The following is a 17,271-nucleotide window of genomic DNA, read 5'->3' as shown; positions in this document are numbered from 1 at the left end:
AGGGAGCAAATCGGCCATTATTGCAGCAGACGAGCAGCTCCTCACTTATCCTGAGACGTGTTCCTCCCAGAGTAAAAGTTGGAAGAAAGGGGGTGGAATATAAGATAAAAACAATAATTTTAAGAAACCGTGGATATGTTATATGGGGTCTAATCCCCTCACCTAGAAATTTTCACCTCAAAAATGAGCATAGCTCAGATGGCTAGGTTCCTTGTGGTGAAATCAACCCACTGAGTTCAAGTCCTTAGTTGACACAGGTGGTTGTATTTTTCTGGATTTATTCGAGACTTTTTGGTGATATTCATTCCGCGGTATGGCGTGCCCGTCAACTACAAAGTGTTTGTGGCAACTTTATCAAACTTAAGATTTGTTGGCTCAACCTTTTTGATGTGCTCATAGAGACAGGGTGTAAGTGTGTGCCTTCGTAGGGATGATTACGCATGCGTGTATTGAGCGTTTGCATTTGTACTACGTTTAAAAAAAAGAAATTATTGTCTCAAATTTTTTTTTAAGGAAGTTGTGAACTGATCCTAGCTTAGATGGTTAGGTTCTTTGTGCTGGAACCAACTCACTAGGGTTCAAATTCTAAATTTGGCATTGGTGCCCGCATTTTTCAGAATTTATTTTAGGCTTTCAATGGAAGGAGACATCCCCGTTGACTATGGAGGTGACTATGATGACTTCCTTAATGTCAAAATAATGTGTCGGCTCAATCTCGCAGAGGTGTTCATAGGAGAAATATATGTGTGCGTTCATATGGGTGGGTGAATGTATATGATGTATCAGCATCTACTTATGTATAGTAAATATTAGAAGGGAATAGAGAAGGAGATTAGCGTAATGCGATGGATGTTGTATTCTGCCTCACAGGCGAGTATATATAGTAGTACAGACTTGGAGGACCAGAAGCCTCTCCTAGAGATAAGTTAGGAGACGGATTGCAAATTCTAAACTATCAAATACATGTAAACCAAATAGAATATCTCTTAACATCCCCCTTAGTTGTAGTGGTAGCATTGCAGACAACAGGAGCGTCGCGGATGGTCAGACTGGAAAGAAGCAGCCGACGGGCCGACATTCCCCCGCAATCGCAACGCGAGCATCGTGGACGGCGTAGCGTTGCCGGCGCTTGAAATGTAGAGGAAGCCGGACGAGTTGCTCAAGCAAGGTGATAACCCTTTGTGCCGTTGTCGAGGTAGCCGAGAGTGTGGGTGGTGTAGTCATGGTTGAGGTAGCCATGCGAAGAACGCCGTGGTCGAGGTAGCCATGCGAAGAACGTCGTGGTTGATGTCGAGTCGGGGTGGCCGGTGTCGAGAGGAAGTCGCCATGGAGCCGCGAGCGCAAGGCACCGGGAAGAAGATATTATTGACGAGGCATCACGCCGGGTTTGCCAAGTCCAGGGACATGTCGTGAATGAAGGCACACATCGGTGTTGCTGGCACTAGACATGCGTAGATGGATGAAGTCGATATTGACGAGGCGCCGCCCAAGGCTTGCCAGCCCCGGAGACACGTCGTGGACAAAGGCACGCGTCGGTGTTGCCAGCATCGGGCATGCGTAGATGGGACCAACACAAGTTATACGCCATGTCGAGGGGGCTATCAGAGAAGGACTCGACAAGGATTGCGGCGCCAATCGGCGTGAGGCGGTGTCGCCTACGGTGGTCGAAGTAGATGAAGTGGTCGAGGAAGACAACAGTGACGCTGGTGATGAGCTGGTGCTAGACGAAGCCGAAAAGGTGGACGGTGGTGGCTTGGTTAGGAGCGCGGCGACGGTGCTCAAAGTAGGCGACAAAGAACCCGACAGTGTGATGAAGATCGGTGGGACGGTGGCGTTCCCGTGCCTAGGGAGCGGTGCAACACATACCACGTAGAAGTCGACGCGCAGGAACGGCGAAGTGCACCGCAGCGCTACGGCCCGAAGGGGCGACACAGCGACAACGCACGGGTCGGGGCGGCGGTGCGAAGACCGCAGGGCGGTGGCTTTGACCACGTGTCGTGGCGTTACGGCCTAAAGGGGCAACGCAACGGCGACGCGAGGGTCAGTGCAGCCACAGGGACGACCTCGGGGCGGCGGCGTGGACCGTGTGCCGTGGCGCTACGGGCCGAAGGAGAGATGCAGCGGTGGCGCGGGGTTGGTGCAGTAGCGGGCAGAACCACAGGGCGGCGACACGGCGACAACCCATTGCTTGATCGGTGGAGGGGCGTGTTATACTCGGGGACAGTCATGACGGGACCCGCGGAGGCGCATGCAACCGACTGATCAGGTCACTTCGCGGTGTGGATGGAGCAGATCGTTGCGGGCGGGTGATCAATCCGATCGCACACGAGGTCGAGGGCGCTGCTCGGTGACGATGATGACGTCGCGGACGGTGAAACAGGGTGGTCGAGCAGACCAAGGCGATGACGACTGACGGGGAATGGCGTGCGGACGAGCGCGTCCAGCTCCCAATGCTCGAGCGGCCAACGCAACGCCGACGCTCGAGCGGTTAAGCCTGAGCAGCCAACAAAGCACTGACGCCTAAGCGGCCAGGCCCGCGCGGCCAATGCAGTGCCGTGCGTGAGACGACTATACGGTGGTTGTGGAAACGGTAGCATGCAGGAGTCATGTTTGGAACGGGGCGGCGACGGCCAACATAGAGCGATTGGCGGGAAGACTCGCGGGCAACGGGCCGGCCGCCGGGTTGAAGAAGAGGCTGGGTGGTCGTGCCGGTGTCGGAATAGAGGCGCAGGGTCGACGGCAGTGGCAGGCGACGCAAACCGATCTTAGGTCGGAAAATCAAAAAGAAAAATACCGATTGTGATGATGGTGGGAGAGAGAAAAACCCGAATTAAAAAATCGGGAAGAAGACTCTACGTACGGGCGGTGTGGTCCTCGATGACAATTATGGAAATTGACCTCCCTGAAGGCGGCGCGATGCAGAAGCAGCGGCGGCGGCGGTTAGCGGTTGAATTGGGATTAGACTGATACAATGTTATAAGTGAATAGAGATGGATGTTGGTGTAATCGATGGATATGAATGAGTATATATGGGAGTGCAGATTTGGTATGGAGGGTAAAAAGCCTCTCTTAAGATATGATAAGAATGGGATTATAAATCTTAGACTATCAAGTATTCCCTCCGTCTTACTATGTATGAAGGGCAAAAAGCCTCTCTTAAAATATGGTAAGAATGGGATTATAAATCCTAGACTATCAAGTATTCCCTCGGTCTTACTATAATATAAGAAGTTTTTTTGAAGGACGGAGGGAGTACATCTCTAACGGTAAAAAGAGATTTACTAGAGTTTTTTTTAATGGAATCTGCTAGGGTTGCCGTAAGGAGGCTGCATTTTCTTTTGAAAGATGTATACTACTAGAAGGGTCTGCATGTGCGACGCGATCCTAAACGAAACGCACAACACTTCATCAAAATAAAAATAAGAGCAGATGCTCCCTTCGCGCCATCTCCGCGCCGCCGTGCGGCAGAGAAGCCACCGCCCCCCAGCCGCCGGAGAAGCCTGCTCCGGAAAGCTCGACGCCGATGTGATCCGGCGCAACAAGGCCATCACGGTCCACATGCGCGCCGGCCGCGTCGGCGAGGCCGAGCGCCTATTTGACGCCATGCCCCGCCGCTCCACGTCCACCTACAACGCCATGCTCGCCGGGTATGCCTCCAATGGACGCCTCCCTGTGGCGCTCTCCCTCTTCCGTTCCATCCCACGCCCGGACACATTCTCCTACAACACTCTCCTCCATGCGCTGGCAGTCTCATCCTCCCTCACTGACGCCCGCAGCCTGTTCGACGAAATGCCAGTGAAGGACTCAGTGACATACAACGTCATGATCTCGTCTCATGCCAACCATGGGCTTGTCTCTCTTGCACGGAAGTACTTCGATCTTGCTCCGGAGAAGGATGCTGTCTCATGGAACGGCATGCTTGCTGCTTATGTCCGGAATGGACGGGTTCAAGAAGCAAGGCAGTTGTTTAATTCAAGGACAGAGTGGGATGCCATTTCTTGGAACGCCTTGATGGCTGGGTATGTGCAGTTGGGTCGGATGGCAGAAGCACAGGAGCTTTTCGATAGGATGCCACAAAGAGATGTTGTTTCCTGGAACACCATGGTGTCAGGTTATGCCAGGGGAGGGGATATGGTGGAGGCAAGAAGGATGTTCGACATGGCACCCGTGCGTGATGTGTTCACATGGACAGCAGTAGTTTCTGGGTATGCTCAAAATGGAATGCTGGAGGATGCCCGGATGGTGTTTGATGCCATGCCTGAGAGGAACCCAGTGTCATGGAATGCAATGGTGGCAGCATATGTCCAGCGGAGGATGATGGAGAAAGCAAAGGAGCTATTTGACATCATGCCCTGCAGGAATGTGGCATCATGGAACACAATGTTGACAGGGTATGCTCAGGCAGGGATGTTGGATGAGGCAAGGGCAGTTTTTGACATGATGCCGCAGAAAGATGCAGTCTCTTGGGCTGCAATATTGGCTGCGTACGCACAAGCTGGTTTCAGTGAGGAAACCCTACAGCTGTTCATCAAAATGGGGCGGTGCGGTGAGTGGGTGAATAGATCAGCATTCGCTTGTTTGTTGAGCACATGTGCTGACATTGCTGCACTCGAGTGTGGAATGCAGCTGCATGGGAGGTTGATTAAAGCTGGGTACGGCTTGGGTAGGTTTGTTGGGAATGCACTCTTAGCTATGTACTTCAAATGTGGAAACATGGAGGATGCTCGAAATGCATTTGAGCAGATGGAGGACAGGGATGCAGTTTCTTGGAATACTGTGATCGCCGGTTATGCACGTCATGGTTTTGGCAAGGAAGCACTTGAGGTGTTTGATATGATGAGAGCAACATCAACCAAGCCAGATGATATTACTCTAGTAAGAATGTTCTTCCTTGAGCTTTGTTTCTAAGACTATTTGTTGGAAAAGGTACTTTATGGGGAATTAGTGCTGCTAACTAACCAATTCGTCTATAGTGATACTTCTGCTCAATTGTGTAGATTTTTTTTATTAGTCAGTAGTATTTTATTAGATCTCCATCAAGTTCACTTGCTTTTGGTAGAGCTTTTACAGCAAAAGTCTTCAGAGAATTGACCTACTTTAGCTAGTCTGTAAGAGTAATGAGCTCATACATTTGTTTCCTTGTGCTCTTCTTAAGCTTTTCAGTTGATTTTGACTTTCAGGTTGGAGTACTTGCAGCTTGTAGTCATTCTGGCTTGGTCGAGAAAGGCATTTCATACTTTTATTCAATGCACCGCGATTTTGGTGTGACAGCGAAGCCTGAACATTATACTTGTATGATAGACTTGCTTGGACGAGCTGGTCGATTAGATGAAGCACAGGGCCTTATGAAGGACATGCCATTTGAGCCAGATGCTACCATGTGGGGTGCATTGCTTGGTGCGAGTAGGATCCACCGCAATTCCGAACTAGGCAAGAGTGCAGCTGAGAAAATATTTGAGTTGGAGCCTGAAAATGCTGGCATGTATGTCTTGCTTTCAAATATATATGCATCTTCTGGCAACTGGCGTGATGTGGGGAAGATGAGAGTTATGATGGAGGATCGTGGTGTGAAAAAAGTGCCTGGATTCAGTTGGATGGAAGTACAAAACAAAGTACACACTTTCTCGGTTGGTGACTGTGTGCACCCCGAAAAGGAAAAGATATATGCTTTCCTGGAAGACCTTGACATGAGGATGAAGAAAGCTGGCTATGTGTCAGCTACAGAAATGGTTTTGCATGATGTGGAGGACGAAGAGAAGGAACACATGCTAAAGTATCATAGCGAGAAGCTTGCTGTTGCTTATGGTATTCTAAATATTCCTATTGGGAGGCCTATCCGAGTGATAAAAAACCTCAGAGTATGCGGAGATTGTCACAATGCTTTCAAGTATATCTCTGCAATTGAGGGCAGGCTGATCATCCTGCGGGATTCTAACCGCTTTCACCACTTCAGAGATGGTTCTTGTTCATGTGGTGATTACTGGTGACTGAAGAGTAGAATCTGGTGTGAAGTATTCCTGACGGAATTTACAGTTGACAACAAACAATGACCATGCAATGCGAGATGCAGACACAAATTAATAGGGATTGTGATGACTGGGTCTGGCCATCCATCCACTAGGCCTACTACTGAAGCACTGCTCCAAGGAATATGTTTGTTGGTCTACATATGGCCTTGCATTTCAACCACGTGTGCTGAGATGGGAAGGAGAATCCACAAAGAGTATATTTCCTATCTCATGTGATGGAAGCCTTGATCAACATTAATATGTGAGACAAGATTTTAGCTATGCATGTGTCGGTTGGAAGGACTTTGGACATCAAGGTATGATCCATGATAACTTGCCAACAGCGTAGCATGCCAGTTTAGGTGACCAGTACTGAAAAAACATGTACCGTAATAGTTTCCGTATTTGACCAGTACTGAAAAAACATGTACCGCAATAGTTTCCGTATTTAGTCGATCAAGAACTACAAGTGTTCTCACTACTTTGTTTTGAGCCCTCTACAGGATGAACCCGCAATGGATTATTATTCTGTATCCACTACTAAAGCAGCCATGGAGACATTTTGCTATGTCAGTTCAGTCAGAATAACCATGGCAGGAGAAGGGTATGTTCCATAGTCTTGCGTCACGTGGATAGTTGACGCATTGCTGGCTGAGCTGCAAGAAATATGATCTGAAACGCAAGCAGCAAGGGAGCAGGCCGGCTCAGTTTGTGTTCTCAAGGCGGCGGTTGCCTTCAGTTCATGCCTGGATGGATCTGTGGAATCTGCATTTATATTTCTGCTAATCCAAGTTTTCTTGCTTCAATAATTCTGCCAAATCAGAAGGTTCGTGTGGAAAAAGAAGGCTGGAAAGAGTTTCGATGCCCAATTTTTTATAGATGGGTTGCAAGATGTTTACCTACGGTAAACAGAAACACGCACACACGCATGCTAGGACACTGGTGACCTAGCTAGCATCGACCATCCATCCTTACCAAGCATACACTAGGAAAAATGGACTTGCAAAAACCCAGTATGGAAATGGACTTCTGTTTTCTTCGTCCACACAAAGGATGGAAATCTAGTACTCAACCATGGATGAATTTTTTTTTTTGGTCTCTGGTAGTTACCAAATTTTTGGCATACCCATGCACCTTGCCCGTTCTACTTTTTTTTGTCAAGGTAGCCAGACTTTTGGTAGGGCCGATCTGAACTTGAACCAAACACCCCTTCTTCAGAAATGATGGTTGAGTTTGTGCCAATGTGCAAGTCATATTCTGATTTTGATGTGCAACTTTTTTTGCTTGCATCAGTCCGTCTCAAGAACAGTTCTCCTCATGGCAAGGCAACTCGCTCTTTTAGAAGCTTCAACACATGAAATCGCCTCATCTCTGAGTTTTCTGGGGTGTATTTGGTGTCATCATCACATCACAAATAAAAAGACTGGAACATTCCACAAGAAAGAAACCTCCCTCTGAATCTGAACAATGTTCGTTTGCTCTGAGAGCATCTCCAACAGTTTGTATGTTAGCTCGTTGGTAAAATATGTCATGTCATCAACCAACACCTTAACATACAACATCTCCAATGGGTTGTATCTAGTATGCCTAATAGGATGTGAGATAATAAATAAGGTGCTCTCTCATTTTACATTGGAGCTTATGCAATGGGTGTTGGTTCATGTACATACAACCTTTCTCTTTTTCCTCATTTATTGCATGACACATCATCAAAAATCCTATGTGGCAAAGTCTACCAACAACTATATTACAATCATTAAAGATGCCCTGAGTAGATGATAGTAGCATGCCAAAAGAAGATGGATGCCGACGTCTTGGTGGAGGAAAAGACCAACAATCAACGCCTCAACCCGTGCTCAAGCAAAGGACCAAGTGGTTCGTTTGCTCTGCACAAAAGGGGCACGTGTGAAAGGAAGGAAAGCCAACTGCAATGGCTTCAGGGAGAACTTGTAGAGTTCACAATGAAGCTACCTTATCTTTAGAGATGAGGGGTGGAATCGGTATGCCGACAGTGCAACGAGTGTATTCTGGCCGTGCTCAATTCATCATTCCAAGGATAACTCCAGCACGGATCATCATCAAATGTCTGTGAACATGTTCGGACATCATCAAATGTCTGCAGACACATTCGAGCATGTCATAGACAGCGATAAGGACCGAGATCATCTGACCAAATGTCTAGGACATCGAATTTTGCATTCATCTCCCAAAATTCTTTTACATACAACATGGAAGATGTGCTTCTTGCGATCAAAAGAGGCTTAAACCTCTGGCAACAAGGCGGTGCCAAGATCATCCAGAGCCCCCTCGGGGATCCGCCAGGAAAGTAGGATAGCTGTTTGGTGCCGCAGGCACCATGTTTCCTTTGTTTGCTTCTTCTTCCTTCTTTCCTTGATCTTCGGATCCCCGCCTTGTCATTTTGTCACCTGCTCCCTGCTCAATATCAATGAAACACCAGCCCTGGCTGGCCCTTCAATTTTTTTTCTTTTACATAGAAAAATGTCCTAAAAAAATAAGGTGAAGCTGCCGGCATTGGTAACTTTGTCGTGTTGGTCTGGTGGGTCGTTGGCTTCCGCCTCCAACACGTCGAAGAGGCGGGTGCACTCCGCCTTGTTGACGCAGAGCTGCACACTCACCGTGGATGATTTAGGTGCTATGCACGACCGATGATGCCCGGGTCCGCCACGACCATGGCTGCAACGACATCTTTGAACGCCCGCTCTGCCGAGAGCTAGTTCTCCGCCAGTTGATGCTCATCGAGAGATAGGTTGTACCGCTCCTCCTCCTACAATGCACGGTACACGAACGCCCGTGGCACTTAGGCTCCTCCTTCGCCTCCATCAGAATCCGGTTGTAGTGTTGCTTCGTGTGCAACAGGGTGAACCCGGACTCCAACGCGGGCGCCTACTACTCCTCCCCCGCCTCCGCAAGCCGTCTAAGCTCTGCTCTAGAGAGTTCGGAGGTTGGCCCGTCGGAATGTGGGCCTGGCGCTAGGCATCCACGCCCTGGACCTTGGTCGCCATTCCGGTGCAATGCAGTGGTGACAGCCGCCTCCACCTGCCACGAGAGGTCCTGGCCATTGTGACGACGGGCGAGCTGGGATAGTCAGAGAAGGTGATCGGAAGAGTAGGGCTTGGGGTGATGTCGGTCAGATTTAAATAGCCTAGGCAGGCGGAGGGATTTGGTGATCCACACTCACTCATTCCGCATGAGGAAGGGCGTGAATCACATGCAAACAAGGCAGCCAGCCATGATCCCAGCTGCCCTGCCCAAGCATGGGGGGTGGCATTGCCTGACAAAGACAAAAGCCGAGGTTTCCTTCATGTGGAGTGCTGGAAGAAGATCATGTGCTCGCGGCGCCTACGGGCGCATGTGTTGGTTGGTTAGCAAAACAAGCGCCCGTCGTCCAGCGAGGCAGCGAGCCAAACAACCAACAACCTGCGAGAGAGAGACGACACACGGGACAGCGCGGCGCGCACCCGTCCTCTTTCTATTTTCCGTGCGCTCCCTCCCCACAAGGCCACAACGTTCTCCCCACCTCTCTTCCCCCGGGCCCTCTCATATACGCCACCGCGCGCGCCCCGCTCCGCTCCTCCTCTCCCTTCCCTTCCCTTCCTCGGCGACCGCCCCAGGAAGCGCCTCCCCGCCCGCCTCCGCCAGGAAGGAAGGGGGCCGTCGTCGGGTCGGGTCGGGCCGGCCATGGCCTACAGGGCGGAGGACGACTACGACTACCTCTTCAAGGTCGTGCTCATCGGCGACTCCGGCGTCGGCAAGTCCAACCTCCTCTCCCGCTTCACCCGCAACGAGTTCAGCCTCGAGTCCAAGTCCACCATCGGCGTCGAGTTCGCCACCAGGAGCATCCGGGTCGACGACAAGGTCGTCAAGGCCCAGATCTGGGACACGGCAGGCCAGGAGAGGTACTTATATATCTGTTGTTGCTTGAGTTTGCTTGGTAGATAGAAAAAACACGACCAAATGATCCTTTCCATTCTAGGCTGCCAGGTTCATCTTGTTCAACCATAGTCACGATTAATGGAAAATAGTGCATCACATTAAGAATTATATGTGCCCATTTTCCTAGTTCTCATCGCACCACATTGGGCAGAAACAGGGCATCGGTGACCTTCCTTTCCTTATGCATGTTGTTCTGTACAATCCTGCATTTTCATTTGTCCCAATAAATGTTAATCAGGGGGTACCTTGTTCTCTCTGGAACAACAAGCTAGTATTTTATATTGCCCAGACCCATACTAAAATTTAACTCTCTCTAACCATCGCTGTCAACAAATTCTATGTGAAATCGTTATTGGAATGCGTGATGCTTGTTTTGTCATATTTGATAATGATGTATAGATGTGTGAGCCAAAAATCCTATCAACGTCCACCTGGCATTGGATATAAAATACTGCTGCAACATCTGTAAGAGGCATGCGAGCACCATGTATTTGCAAACCTGGCTCTAAATGAAACGCTGCTTATCTGCTGCCCAGCTATAGATCGACTATTTAATTCCCCTAATTGTTGTCCAAAACGTATCTTGCTGCTAAGGATATTCTTTTGCTCATGCATTGGTTATTCAGTTGATGTTTACAGACAAATAGTTGCACTTGATGTGGCAAGGAGGGCCACACATTCAGTCTGCTGTAGGGATTTTACCCAGAATGTTCTGTATAACCTTTCTCAACATGGCTTAGTCAATCAGCTCTCAATCTGTCGCCAGTTTCACCAGCACAATTCCTACATCAATTCCCAATATTTTGATTGCTGTCAGCAAATTCTGTTTGAAATCGTTATTGGAATTAGTGATGTTTGTTTTGTCATATTTGATAATGATATATAGATATGTGAGCCGATGTTATTTAAATCCTATCACCCATCTGGCATTGGATATAAAAAAACTGTGATAGTGCTAGCTGCAACATCTGTAAGAGGGATGTGAGTACCATGTATTTGCAAACCTGGCTCTAAATGAGACGCTGCTTATCTGCTGTCCAGCTATAGATCGATTATTCAATTGTTGTCCAAAAAGTATGTTGCTGCTAAGAGCATTCCTTTGTTCATGCATAGATTATTCAGTTAATGTTTACAGACAAATAGTTGCACTAGGCTTTGCACAGAGGCTCACGTGTGTTTGACAAATACTCCCTCCGTTCCAAAATATACTATGTGCAATCTGCTGTAGGGATTTTGCTGAGAGTGTTCTGTATAACCTGTTAAAACATGGCTTTTACTCAATCAGCTCTCAATCTAACACCAGTTTCACCAGCACAATTCCTACATCAGTTCTCAATATTTTGGTTCTGCTGTAGCATGGACTTAACGTGTGCTCTTTTCTTTCTCTGTAGGTATCGGGCAATTACAAGTGCGTACTATCGAGGGGCCGTCGGTGCGCTTGTCGTGTACGATGTGACACGCCATGTGACCTTTGAGAACGTGGAGAGGTGGTTGAAGGAGCTCCGGGATCACACAGATGCAAACATTGTCATCATGCTTGTCGGCAACAAAGCTGATCTCCGCCATCTTAGGGCTGTATCAGTGGAGGATGCCAAGGCCTTCGCTGAGAGGGAAAGCACCTTCTTTATGGAAACATCTGCGCTGGAGGCCATGAATGTTGAGAACGCCTTCACTGAGGTTCTGACTCAGATCTACCGTGTGGTCAGCAAGAAGGCCCTCGACATAGGCGATGACCCTGCTGCTCCACCGAGAGGGCAAACCATCAATGTTGGTGGCAAGGATGATGTCTCTGCTGTGAAAAAGGCAGGGTGCTGTTCATCCTAAATTCGTTTTGCTTGTGAAGAGGGACCATATGCTCACCTGATTATATGGGTAGCTGCAAATATGACATCCTTTTTGCCTCCTAACCTGGTTGTTTGCGAGATTATACTGGAGCACCAAGAATTTCGTTTAGACATCAAGATTTAACCCCAGGTTGATAAGGGGGGAAATGCTAACTTTGGAATGTCAGTGATTTTGTGGTTGCCTTTTATGGTTTCTTAGCTGCTGTATTGTCCCACCTCAATTGACACAAGAATCCTCTCAACATTTCACTGTGCAGCCTTACCTGATAAAGGTTGTAATGGGAGCTATGGTTCATTACTTCTCTTGGCTTTCCTGCTGAATGGATGTGTACTATGTAGCCCTCAGAGATTATACTGTATCTTCTGTATCACGATAGGTTATGTCTACTTGGTAAATGTCATCTGTAACTGGTAGCCAGTTTTACACTGTTATATTGTGTATCTTCCTTCCCAGATGTACAGAATTTGCATTGAAGATCCATGTTTCTTATCACCCTATGTTTTCCTATGCTACTCCCTCTGTAACTTAATATAAGACGTTTTTGACACAGTCATGGACTCTAAAAACGTCTTATAAAAAGTTACAGAGGTAGTGCCATTTTATGCCTACTAGTATTCACTATGCTGCTGTTTAAGGAACTACTTATCTATTTTACTTTCCGGATTTATATGTAGTTGAAAAGCTCTTATTTAGATGAAGATTAGACAATCCCCTTCCATGTATTTTACTTTCTCACGGGGTATTATCTGACTTTGTAAACTGGCATCTTTATTTGCTCGTGTGTATGCAAACTACCTTGATAGAGGGTTAAAAAAACAGCTAGAGTTTGTTCTTGTTGGCAACCATAGAATCATGTTGCATATTGCAATGCAAATTTGCTACAGTCTGTTAGGTGGGCTGAGAAGATTTTTTTTTACCTTTTGGTAATTCCTAGTACATCAGCAAATTTCAGAACTGTAAAGGTTTATGTCATTGTATTGGATCCTGGAAATTGATGGTATGCAAACAGTGGTTGGTGTCTTCAAATAAATAGTTTGCACTCTAGTTATAGCAAATTTTCCATGGCTATTTCAATGATTTATTGTGCTGTTTAATGCAAATATAACCTACTCCCTCCGTCCCATAATTTAAGCTTTTATATTATGGCACGGAGGGAGTAGATGATAGCATTTGTTGAATTCGGTGGAATACGGTTGGTGAGGGGTGTCGATACAATGTTCTTTGTCAAAACTGAACCAGTGAAATGCAACGAGCACAGCATATGACCAACCTAACAAGATTGTTTCAAAGGAAATCAAAGCATTAATTTCTTTTTTTTGAAATGCTTTACAACAGGATCCTACTGAGGTTTAGATTGTTGTTTGAAATGCTTTGCACAATGATCCTACTGAGGTTTAAATTGTTTCTTGACATCAACTCTAGCATTTCCGCAAAAAAAAAGACATCAACTCTAGCTAAAAAGCATGGCAACCACGTCGCCTCTGGTAATTCCATCAACTGAAAAGCAATGACTTGTGAAGCATCGAGCAAACGTATCAAATTTTTTTCTTAACAATCACAATGATCCTGGATTTTTTTCCTAACAATCAGAAATCTGTCGAGAGATTCCTCTCTCGCGACTGCGTCGCCCCCCCCGCGGGCGACCGGCCGCGCGTCCCTCCTCCTCCCTCCAGCCACCCCCTCCCTCCCTCCCTCCTGCCGCCGTCGCCGGCGCCCGCGGCCGGCCTGGCCCCGGGGCTGGTGGTGGTGGCGGCCTCCCTGCCCTTCCCCTCCCGGTCGCTCTCCGGCGCGGGCGGAGCTGCTCCGGGGGGTGCACTTCGGCGGCGACGGTCTGGCGTGGAGGGCGGGGCTCCGTGGCGCGATGCAGGCGGACAGTTGGGCGGCGCCGCCGCCGTTGGCGGCGGGGCGGCGCGGCGGCGCGATCTGGTGTCGTCCGCTCGGCCCAGATCTAGGCCCTTCGGGTCCCATCTGGGCTTGGGCGGGCTGGCGGCGGGGATCGTCTCCGACGTTGCTTCTGAGAGGTGGGGGAGACACGACGAGTGGCTGGGTGCTGGCGGCGCCGACGCCGACCTGCTGCATCGTGGCCGACGGGGCTTAACGGGTCCGCTTCGAGCCTGGCTGGGCCAGGGATGCCCCGCGGCCATGTCCGGACGGCTACCGCGATGGTGCCGGAGGCATGAGCCTCCCGCACGACGGCGGTGGAGGTGGTTCCCTCCCGCTCGGCGTCGGTGTTGCTGCTCCCATCGTGGTGCGCTTCTCTCCTGTCCTCTTGGCCTCGTGGTGGTGTTCGTAGTGAGGCGGCGTTGGTGGCGGAGCTTCTGTGTTGGCGCATGGGGGTGGGCGACGGTTTGGCGGGTCGGTTTCATCCGGTTGGGCGATTGGGTCTGAGAATGCGGGAGAAATCCCTGCCGGCTTCGGCCCTAACGCGGTGACACCTGCGGGTGCCACCATTCCTTCCTGAAGGGTGTCGGTGGTATTCACCCCCCACCTCCCTCCGCGTGCCGGGGCAAACCCTAGGACTCGTCCGGGTAGCAGCATCGTCGGCGTCGCATTCCTTCTTGGAGGTGCTGCTTGGTACGCGGCGGTTCGGAACCTCGGTCTGTGGTGGTTTTTATCCGGTGGGCGCCGCGGGGGCGGGTCATCCGCGCTTTGCCGAGCTGCCGTAGTTGGCATTTGTTTCTTCTTCCTTTTCTTTTGGTGTGTTGTGCTGCTCGCCACAACGATCTCTGTACTCGGTGTTGGTTGCTTTGGAATACAAAGCGGGGGGAAACCCTTTTTCAGTAATCTGTCGAGATAACTTCATACTCATTTTAGCCAAGATAAGAAAATCATTGAACAACCCCCGCATCGTCCCCGCTAGGGCGACTCGGCGGCTCCCTACCCAGCTGCCGGGGGCGCATACTCCCTCCTCCTCTCCCTCCGCCAGCGCCGAGGGACGCCACCGGTCTAAGCCCGGGGGCGACGGCGGTGGCGGAGGACATCGCCTTTCTCCCGCGGATCTGAGGTTGTGTGGGGCCTCGAATCATGTGGAGGTGCGTCGGATCTGATAGGCAACGGCGATGGCTGTGGCACGGTGGCGTCGGCTGCGGGCGTGGCGGCCAGCCCTGTTTGGGCGACGGTGGCGACGGCGCGCCATCTGCCTTTGGATCGGCAGCGGCGGCGTGGAGGGTCTGGTGGTCGTGTCGACAGCATCTCCGCTTAGATCTGCTTTGACCGGTGCAGTCGACGGTGGTGGTCATCTCTTCCGCAGAGGTGATCGGCCTGCGGCTGGGTGGTCGGATCTCGAGATTCGTCATCTAGTCTCGGTTATGAGTCGGGGAGACATAGCTGCCGGTGAAAACCGAGTCGTTGGCGGGCAATGACGGCGTTTTGCATCGTTACCTTGATGAAGGCATCATCGTGTAAGTGTTGTCGACCCACTCGTGCTGCTTCGGCGGAAACCCTAGGATCTGGTCTTCCAGATCGAACGATGGCGGTATTACAGTGTCGTTTCTCTCTTGTGAGCATCATTTGTGGAGCAGCGCTGAAAGACAGAGGCAGGAGGTGGAGTGGCTTTGTCTTGCACGGAGCTTCGGTGGAGCTGTCAAGTCATGCCTGGCCAACAGGTGCTACGCTGAGTCATGCCTGATTGGCAGGTGCTACGCACGACAGATCTTACAGAGTTTTCACGTCTGGGCGGATGAGCGCAAGGCGGTGGCGCTGTTGGGCGCCATGGTGGCGTCGACGGATGTCCAGACTGGCAAGGACGATGCGGATATCTCTCCTGAAGACGGGTCAGTGGTCCGATGATGACGGCGGCTTCTAAAACGTGAGCATGTGATGTGCGCTTTAGGTAGGCTGCACCGGCTGTTGGTCCTGATATATTATGTGGATGGATCGGCGACGATACCGATTTTAAATATGGGAAGTAAGAGTATTCCTGAGTTTATAGGTGTGAGTGATGGCTTCAGGTGAATTGATGTATATTCTTGTTTAATCTTTGTGAAATAATTAATAAGATGATTGCATGCATCAATTGATGCAGAGGGCCGGTGGTTTAACCTTTTAAAAAAAAAATCTTCGAACATCATACACCAGAAACTTTCTCCTCCGTCACCTGAGATACGGCACCGGCGAGAACACCGCGACCGCGCTATGGAGCCCCGGGTTCGGAGCGCCGGCCGCTCTGGTTCCCCCAGTGCCGCTCGTTCTGTCCAGGAACTGGTGGTGGTGCAGCGGCATGGAGCTGGTGTCGAGCAGGTGGAGCACGACCACCGTGAGCACGGAGCAGGCGAGCATGGCCACCGGGCCGAACACCCACATGAGCAGCGCCGTGGCGAAGTAGAGCGCCCGGAGCCCCAGCGCCCAGAAGTTGCCGCCCCGGATCACGGCGCGCTGCACGTGGCTCGCCGGCGCGTCCGACCCCAGCGCGGTCATGAGGAAGCTGGCGTGCACGTAGTGCCCCGCGGACTGGATGAAGCAGGCGAAGGAGGCCAGGAAGCAGACGAGCAGCGACGTGAACTTGGCCGACGCCATCCCCGTCGTCGTCGGCTGGCCGGCACCGCCGTCGCCGCCGGCCGTGAGCGGCTCCGAGGGCGCGGCGCTGCTGCTCACCCACGCGCCGATCAGCGAGCCCAGCGCGATGCAGAGCGACGCCAGCGTGGTGGACGCCGAGATGCTGTCGGAGATCACGCTCAGCGCCAGGGCCGCCTCCTCCGGCGCCGTCGTCTGCGGGCAGGCATGAACCGCGGCGATCAGCCAGAAGAACCGGCACCGATCGCAGAAAAGAAAAGAAGGAAACAGGATCGATCAACAACAAGAGGAGTGAGCACGTATCCTCCACCTGCACCATGCGCTGCACCCAGGCGAGCTTGTTGTGGTTCTCGTAGCCGATGACGGTGGTGTGCGGATGGCGAAGGATGCGGTAGAGGAGGAGGAGGTGGTAGCCGAGCATGATCGCAAGCCCGCAAGGGACCAGCACAAAGTCCATGGATCCCTTGTGAATCATCTCCATCGCCTAGCGGTCAGCATGTGTACGTGTTCTTCTCTCTTCTCTTCTAGTCTTGTGAATTGCGATCCTTCTTTGGCATGCACATTTCTCTTGCTTATAAAAATCTGAATATATCCATGATGATGGCACGAGATTGTACGACTAATTGTACTTGCCATTTGATTAGGGTTGTGTGTGATACCTGCCAAATTGTAGCAATAATGCATGCACGCTCGCTTTCAATTCGCCGGTTGCTTGCGGATTTCCAGCTAATTAAATGAACCAAATGTGTTTTTGGTTGCAAGAGTGGGAAGACGCATCATCTCGTCTGTACGTATTTTTTCCTTCTTCAGAAGAAGTATAGGTTGCTTCAAAGAAATACCTGGAGATAAACTTGAGAAATAATGGCCATTTTTGTTATTTTGAAACCTGAATCCGACAAGCTATCAGCACGGCCTGCACTCAAGTGAGAGGTGTTTGCTTGCACTCAAGGAT

General features: G+C 50.3%; 3 protein-coding genes across 4 annotated transcripts; 2 read left to right on the top strand and 1 right to left on the bottom strand.

Moving 5' to 3' along the window:
- Positions 1–3,404: 3,404 nt before the first annotated feature.
- LOC119301307 (pentatricopeptide repeat-containing protein At4g02750-like) lies at positions 3,405–7,261 on the top strand. Of its 2 annotated transcripts, XR_005147005.1 has the most exons (3): positions 3,405–4,875; positions 5,181–6,325; positions 6,512–7,261. XR_005147005.1 is itself a non-coding variant. In XM_037578256.1 (2 exons), the coding sequence occupies exons 1-2, from the start codon at positions 3,430–3,432 to the stop codon at positions 5,985–5,987; spliced, it is 2,253 nt and encodes a 750-aa protein (XP_037434153.1). In that variant the 5' UTR covers positions 3,405–3,429; the 3' UTR covers positions 5,988–7,261. The 2 variants fall into 2 exon arrangements, 1 of the variants encoding a protein (XP_037434153.1); XM_037578256.1 differs by having other exon boundaries at positions 5,181–7,261.
- A 2,234-nt stretch (positions 7,262–9,495) lies between these two features.
- On the top strand, positions 9,496–12,299 carry LOC119301306 (ras-related protein RABA1f). Its single transcript, XM_037578255.1, has 2 exons — positions 9,496–9,925; positions 11,354–12,299. The coding sequence occupies exons 1-2, from the start codon at positions 9,708–9,710 to the stop codon at positions 11,784–11,786; spliced, it is 651 nt and encodes a 216-aa protein (XP_037434152.1). The 5' UTR covers positions 9,496–9,707; the 3' UTR covers positions 11,787–12,299.
- A 3,540-nt stretch (positions 12,300–15,839) lies between these two features.
- LOC119297286 lies at positions 15,840–16,999 on the bottom strand. The gene is made up of 2 exons (XM_037575137.1): positions 16,630–16,999; positions 15,840–16,514 (listed from the first exon to the last, which is right to left on the bottom strand). Exons 1-2 carry the CDS (start codon positions 16,798–16,800, stop codon positions 15,900–15,902), a joined length of 786 nt encoding a protein of 261 aa, XP_037431034.1. The 5' UTR covers positions 16,801–16,999; the 3' UTR covers positions 15,840–15,899.
- Positions 17,000–17,271: the final 272 nt, after the last annotated feature.

The sequence above is a fragment of the Triticum dicoccoides genome, chromosome 5A (assembly GCF_002162155.2).
Source record: "Triticum dicoccoides isolate Atlit2015 ecotype Zavitan chromosome 5A, WEW_v2.0, whole genome shotgun sequence".
In the NCBI taxonomy this organism is placed as follows: domain Eukaryota; kingdom Viridiplantae; phylum Streptophyta; class Magnoliopsida; order Poales; family Poaceae; genus Triticum; species Triticum dicoccoides.
The sequence above is the reverse complement of the archived record's forward strand: the minus strand, read 5'-3'. Positions and strand labels throughout refer to the sequence as shown.

What these genes read in the sequence shown, in the direction of transcription:
- LOC119301307 (XM_037578256.1), top strand. Translation starts at nt 3,430, where the DNA reads ATGCTCCCTTCGCGCCATCTCCGCGCCGCCGTGCGGCAGAGAAGCCAC. An exon ending in AGCCAGATGATATTACTCTA is followed by an intron (nt 4,876 to 5,180) that starts GTAAGAATGTTC and finishes TTTGACTTTCAG; the next exon opens with GTTGGAGTACTTGCAGCTTG.
- LOC119297286 (XM_037575137.1), bottom strand. Translation starts at nt 16,800, where the DNA reads ATGGAGATGATTCACAAGGGATCCATGGACTTTGTGCTGGTCCCTTGC. An exon ending in GGGTGCAGCGCATGGTGCAG is followed by an intron (nt 16,515 to 16,629) that starts GTGGAGGATACG and finishes GCCTGCCCGCAG; the next exon opens with ACGACGGCGCCGGAGGAGGC.
- LOC119301306 (XM_037578255.1), top strand. Translation starts at nt 9,708, where the DNA reads ATGGCCTACAGGGCGGAGGACGACTACGACTACCTCTTCAAGGTCGTG. An exon ending in GACACGGCAGGCCAGGAGAG is followed by an intron (nt 9,926 to 11,353) that starts GTACTTATATAT and finishes CTTTCTCTGTAG; the next exon opens with GTATCGGGCAATTACAAGTG.